Source organism: Pseudoliparis swirei, chromosome 24 (genome assembly GCF_029220125.1).
Source record: "Pseudoliparis swirei isolate HS2019 ecotype Mariana Trench chromosome 24, NWPU_hadal_v1, whole genome shotgun sequence".
Taxonomy (NCBI): Eukaryota; Metazoa; Chordata; class Actinopteri; order Perciformes; family Liparidae; genus Pseudoliparis; species Pseudoliparis swirei.
This window is the reverse complement of record NC_079411.1, coordinates 11,323,143-11,330,058: the sequence shown is the minus strand read 5'-3', so window position 1 is coordinate 11,330,058 and position 6,916 is coordinate 11,323,143. Positions and strand designations below refer to the sequence as shown.

General features: G+C 38.1%; 1 protein-coding gene across 1 annotated transcript; it reads left to right on the top strand.

Annotated features, from left to right (window-relative positions):
* Nucleotides 1-548: 548 nt before the first annotated feature.
* On the top strand, nt 549-3,747 carry odam (odontogenic, ameloblast associated). The gene is made up of 8 exons (XM_056408788.1): nt 549-608; nt 685-720; nt 824-871; nt 988-1,230; nt 1,328-1,384; nt 1,470-1,592; nt 3,514-3,597; nt 3,712-3,747. Exons 1-8 carry the CDS (start codon nt 549-551, stop codon nt 3,745-3,747), a joined length of 687 nt encoding a protein of 228 aa, XP_056264763.1.
* Nucleotides 3,748-6,916: the final 3,169 nt, after the last annotated feature.

Genomic DNA, 6,916 nt, shown 5'->3' with positions numbered 1-6,916 from the left:
AACAATTTGTGACAAATGTCTAATTCTAAGGTTCTGTTTGCCTTTTTTTTCATGCCAAACAAAAAAGTATAAGCACCCAACTTGAACATATGCATATACACTTAAAATATAGGATGTGTGTTATGAACACAGGTCCCCTAACACTAAAGTACTGAGACCAAAACACTGGTGTAAAGTGTTTGTAGAAAACACACAATTGAGAAACTTTGGAGGATAGTTGACAACTTGACGTGTCATGGTGGTTAGAGACATGGCCTACACTAATAACATACCTACCTGTCCTATGTTGTAAGAGTCTGAGTCTGATGCCATGTTGTGTCTGTTACACTGACCACACACTGTCTGGATGGGTTGGCCGTTGACTATAACAGGTCACATGGACAGCATTTAAAAGAGACACTGACGAGGTGAGGCGACACAGCAAGGCAACGCAGAACTAAAGGAACAGTAAGGCGGCTCAGTGAAAGTTATATTTCTGTCATGGTGAAATCTTTGGCAAGAGATGCTTTTTTAAACATGCTTTATGTTTGTACCAATTGTAGGACATCATGAAGCTGCAGACTACCCTTCTGCTGGTCTGTCTATTCAGGGCAAGCTTCGCTCTTCCAGTGAGTTAAAGATAAAGTAGGATTCTCCTATCTACTAAGATGGCAGAGATAAAGTGCTATTTTTTGTGTTTTACAGTTGCAGTTTGGAATTATTGGAAGCAACAGCAATGAGGTAAGTATACATGTTAAAACTGTTATATTTATTAGTTGCAATGTCAAAATCCTGTGTCAGTATGTAATTCATCAAATTGAATCTGACCCTGTTGTCTGTTTAGATTTTACGACTGAATGGACTAACTTTTGCAACTCTTGGACAACCACAGGTACTGGAAGTGTATAAAACATTGTTTCCTATCCTTACAACACTAGTATTAAGTACATTCCTTGTGTGGAAGGAAACAAAGCAAAAAAGATCTAAACCCAATCCTTGCTTCTGCAGGCGTCGTCAATATTACCCCAGTATGTGCTGCAGCAGCAACAGCAGCCGGAGGTGCTGCTCACTCCACAGCTTGTGAACTTTAACCCTCAAGTGACCAATCCCTTCGGGCCCCAGCTGTTTTATCCCGCCCAGGGTAACCATCTTATGCCTATGTTCGTATCAAACGGCCAGCAAGAGCAGTTTGGACCACCACAGGATCCCAACTCTCCTAATGTTCCTCAGCAGGCCCAAAACCCTTTTCAGGTACAACAAAGCTTCATGGAGATTCAATTATCCCTTCAGCTGCTCCTCAAGTCATATGGAGAAATTCAATTTTAAATTAAATGTATATTTCCTATAGGTGTTTCCACATTTCCAGTACCCATCTTATGGATTCCCTCAGCTTCCCAGACAACAGGTATGAAGGAAAACATATTGACCGGTGTGCAAACCTCAATATGTTCATTCAGATGCTGATTTAAATTGATTTGTATCATACACAGGGCTTTCCGTACTTTATGCCTCCTTACGCCTATCCCCAGCAGAGGAACAATGTGGTGTTGCAGCCCAACAACGGTCAGCAGAAGCTGGAGCGAACCACACAGAGACCACAGCTCCCTCTGCAGGTGAGAGCTCAGTGAAGCTCCTGGAGTAGGGTGACATTTTGAGGGCAACGCTCCAACAACATGTCTAGTATATTCAACACAGCTCCTAAAGTATTTACAAATATGATGCTGTCTTTATCAACTCTCCTCTTCTTCTCTGAATTAAGGTTAAGAACTGACGCAGCAGACTATTATGCCTAAAGACAAGACTTATTGATAATAACATAGCTGCAGATGTTGAGTCAATGTGCGGTGACTGTCATGTAAAGTCGACTGTCTTCCATATTGACCACATCGTGTCACATTTCAATGTTAAGCAACCGATATATTTCAAAAGTTTCGATTCTTGTTGCATCCTGTAGGTTGTTTTTGTGGCGAGAATGCTTTTTCGATTTAAATTTAAGTCCCCCAAAGTTTTGGACATTGTGGTTAAACTGTCTAAAACATTATAATATAATATAATATATTGATGTTGTACTTCAAATTAAATAACACAACTTTGGCTATAAGAATCAGTAAGCCATTTCAACACAACTCAAAAACCAACGAAAATAATAATTCAAATAGTATAATCATAATTTCGTCGGAGAAGGCCACTCGGAACGTTTCCGGAACTAGCGACACGTTGCTTCGTGCGTGAAAAAAAGAGATGTTAGAAAGCAAGAGGACTCCATACAGGTTCTGAATATCTTCAGTACAGAATCATTCTGCACCAAAGCATCACGGAGATATGAGCCAAAGAACACAGCCACATGAATCGCTTCATCGCTTTAAAGTCAGCTAATGCTGCTTAATTTGTGGATTAGAAGAAGAAAAAACGATTTTTGCCAATAGATTAAAACTATACTATACGAACATAGTGTACGTGTAAGTCCCTTTGAAAAACATGGTGGACATTTGGAGAAGAAGTGAAAATCAGCTGTAAAGAAGTTCAATTTCAGCGAATGGGATTTCACGTTTAAAAAATGAAGATGCCTTTCTGTATCCTTTTGGCTCACAATGAATGTCAATCTTGTCTTTCTTGGTACCAATCGATTCTATTGGATCGGTGGAGATATCTGCCTGGCAACAGCTCTGGAGCGACAGAGAGAAAAATATCCATAAGCAGAGGACACACACTACTTTGTTTTATCGTCCTTATATCTTTGGTTTGCTGTTGTAAAGCCACAGCCTGCTGTATTTAGATTTATTATACTCCATAAGTCATATACAAGTGAAATATATGGTTTGGTACATGAGAAAATTCAAATGGCACATGGTGCTCAAATGCACATTTCGAAGACCTCGCCTAAATTCTCTTTACTAAAAACTTTCTAGCTGCTTTCTGCTTCACTGTTTTAAGTCAAATTTTGCAGAGAGACTATCCACAAGTTGTGCTATTATATGGGTGATGTTAGGCCTTTGCTGTGCATCCTTCCAAGAGACATTCATCCTGAAAGTGCTTTTTAATTTTTTTAGGCGAACCTGAAATTTCTATTTTTCCTGTGTTTCATCTTTATTTACTCTTAACCAGTAACATATATACTATTACTAATATTTACACATCTGAACAAAAGCTCACATGTGCTGCCTTTATTATAACACCAACTTAATATAGCCTTTGTGGTTGCAGAGCTCCACCCTTTTTAGTTTGGGTATGTTATTTCAAGCAGAAACCTAAAAAATCGGGTGGTTTCCAAAAGGTTAATGTTTATGCTTTTTTTCTTCTGAAATGTAAAATGAAATACGGAGGTGAATACTTAATTCATTCTCTGAAATCTTATTTTTCTGCCTATCTTATTACTTTAGCAGGCTTCCCAACCTAAGGTGCAAACTGAAAAAGTGAGTTCACCACATAAATAACCTCTGATTATTTATAATTTCACCAATAATCAAGGGATGAGACAAGAGTACACCAGTTCAGTCTAATTGCTGGGATGTTGTACCTTTCTGTCTACACCAGACATGGCCACTGGGGACACAGAAAGAGTCGACTGCAGTTCCTCCTGATCCTCGTGGCGACACATCTGGCCCAGGTGTTGATGAGGTATAATTGGTAAAAATAAAAAAAACCTTGGTTTCTGTTATATGTCACTGTCATTCGTGTTGTGCAGGATTTGATTCTGAATATTCCAACAACTATGTTTTTATGTTTCTCCAGGGTCAGTCCAACTTCCCATTCCTCTTTGAGCCCTAGATGTCACCTGGGAAATGACAACAAGGGCATCTGTGAGAAATTACATTTCTGTGTGTTCGGCCACATGACTCATTCTTAAAAATGTAAGGATGCCAATCTTCTAAATGCAATATGCACTCGACTATTTTTATATTATTCTGAAACTGTCTTGCTCGTGTCAGGAATCTGTTTCCGTCTCTCGCAACATATCAAATAAATACCTTTCTCAAAGTAATTTTTTTCAGATGTTTTTTTGGGGTTTATAGAATGTATTTTTGTACAGGAAAATGCTGATTTCTCATAATAGACCACAGGAAGGAAAACTGGAATATTCTTTGAAGTTAGTCAAACTTGTGGTTGTTTCTTCCTTAGAAAAGTGAGATATGAGAAAACTTGTCAGCAGAAGTTAGTGTAGCAAACTGATGATCAGGAAATTCAAGTGAATCAGTTTCACTCAGTTAACATTCTCACCTTTTATTGTTGTCAATAATCTTCAGCATTGTTTTCTTCTCCAATAGATTCACCAAGTTTCATCTTGAAAATGGAAAAAGTTGTTCAAATTAAACCACAACAACTTACACTTTCCAAAGTTACAAAATATAAAGTGTATATACTTACAGATTTAAAAAACCCAAACTCAACTGAGACTTTGTTCTTCAAATGGAAAAAGAGACATCGTAATTAGCATTGACTATATAGAGTTAGTGTAATAGATATTTCTATAAAATACTGTAAACATAATTTAGATTACCGGCTCTGTAACATTGTAGATGAGCTTTAAAACTTGCTAAAATGGAGATTAAGCAAAGCTGCAGTCGAAAATAATGTGTTTTTAAACATTAGATGGAAATAAATGTTTATACCATATTCTTCGGCGGCCCATATCTTCCTCCCTGTAAAAGAAGTAACAATGAAAATGAATTTGCTACGAGTCTGAGCTCTGACACTGTAATCACTGCGTTCAATAACATTTCATACCTTATGGTTGTGAGGTCCTCTTCCTCCATCCTATGGATGGATTGCCCGTCATAAGTATTCATAAATAACGAAAAACATCTTTATGGGCTTTTTTTCTGATTATTTAACTATTATAAACATTACTGTATATTAAAGTTAATTTTTCAGTTACTTACCCTCGGCATCAGAAATACGTTCTCTCCCTATAAAGTTTCACACCAAAGGTCAGCGGAATCTTAACATTTCATGAGATGGAATAATTTACAAAATAGAATGAATAATTCCTCAATAAAAATTCAATCAAGCAACTAAATCATTCTGTTTACTTCCTTCAGGGTTACATTAGACGTTCTATGGATGAAATGCCACACGATTAGGTTAAATATAAAATCCGGTGTCAAGCGTGTCCTTTCAAATGAACTTTTTGATTTGAGCAAATGGCTGCAATGAAACAAAGAGTGAACATTTTAAAGGGGTCTGCATACATTCCGTACGCACTGTAAATACAGCAGTCTTTGGCTTTACACAAGTAAACCAAAGATAAAAGAACGCTAAAACAAGATTGACAGCAATGTGAGCTGTAATGTCCATTCTTCCTCAGAAATATCTATCCCAGATTCCTTTTCCCATTTTGCTTTAATGTATGTAAACGTTTTTATTTCAAGAGCAAATATTTTTGATTTGCAGCAACACATTCTAGTTTCATAAGCAACACTAACAATTAATTTACCTACAAATGAGAAATTTGCTCTCAAACTCGAGAAATTGCATCTGTGTAATAAAGGCACAAATCTACCTTCATTCATATCCACTGCACAGACACAAACCACACACATTGGTTGGAAACAGTTTAAGTCTGAACATATCATTTTATTGGGTTTCAGTTTTTCTCCATTGCTTTGGCTCAATTCTTGAAACAGAAATGACATTCTCAAAACAACTCGTGCAAACCTCCAAACCACTGGGCACTTGTTCACAACAGATTTGAATTTCTCATTCCTTTAATCAAATTGCAATTGTTTTAGAAACTCCTTGCAAATGACAAGTACAATTGCCTACAGCTTGCACACATTTCAAATGATTTAGCACATCTGTGCAAACGGTTAGGTACAATTGCCTTCAGTTAGCCCAATTACCAATTGATTACATCTTGCTGGTCTAAACTGACTGTTGCTTCTCAGTCAAGTCGTTGTTCTCTGCAAAACATCTTGGCATAATTTCCTTGTGTACATCATCACCTGCACAATAGTTCACTCCACTGTCAAAATCGTTCAGGCACATAATACCATGAAAAATGTCACGGTATATTCTGTAATATGGATCTCTTGGATCATCGGCTTCATTTTCAGGTGCAACTAGAACTTTACTATTCAAGGGGGAGTTTCTCACATCCGATCACCAATCACACAGTCATTTTAGTTAGCTGACAGGTGCTATCCAGGGGTATAAATGCTTCCATCAAATATCTAGGGCTTGACAAAGTTCAGTACAGTTTAGTATGAACATGGAAGCACCTGGCCAGGTAAACGAACAAGGGCAACTGCCTGTTCGAGGAAGAGGAGGAAGAAGAAGAGGAAGAGGAGCAATGGTGCATGGTGGTGAAGGGTGTATGAGCATCGGGCTCTAAACCAGAGGTCCCTTCTCCAGGCAATGGATGCTGCTTGTGCCGATGTCACAGCAGATCAGTGCAGGGGATGGGTCCGTTGCGGCATGCACGGCGATTCTTCCCCCGTTGCATAGCAAGGGAGAACATCAGATGCGATGTTGACGAAAATCTGTGGCCAGACAGACGTGAGCGCGAGGATGAGCAGGAGAGTGAGGATGAACTCCAGCTTTGCTTTACTTTCCTACTGTATGTTTTGTTACAGTAGTGTAGGCTATACTTAATTTTATTTTTGATGTGCTTTTTGTTTGACACTATTTTTTGCTGTACACATTTTCTGTTTCTGTTTTTCAATTACTGTAACAATTTCCATGGCAGTATAAGTGCAATACAGTATGTGATGGGAAACCTTGTTGGCTCCTCTTGAATTAATCTTTTTTCTGTTTGATACACATAGTATTCTGGAAAGAAAACATCTACAGTAACCATTCAGTGTCAAAGGACTAAGCCAAGATTGAAATGTGCACATGAGGGATATTTCTATGGTCCATTGCCATACTGACAAAACATCTAAACATTTTGACCCACGGTGTTTAAACAATGACGAAGGGACTTTTCATTTTGGGGGCA

Coding starts and splice junctions, on each gene's coding strand:
- odam (XM_056408788.1), top strand. CDS start 549: ATGAAGCTGCAGACTACCCTTCTGCTGGTCTGTCTATTCAGGGCAAGC. Junction 721..823: donor TTGGAAGCAACAGCAATGAG/GTAAGTATACAT, acceptor TTGTCTGTTTAG/ATTTTACGACTGAATGGACT. Junction 1,593..3,513: donor GACCACAGCTCCCTCTGCAG/GTGAGAGCTCAG, acceptor TGTCTACACCAG/ACATGGCCACTGGGGACACA.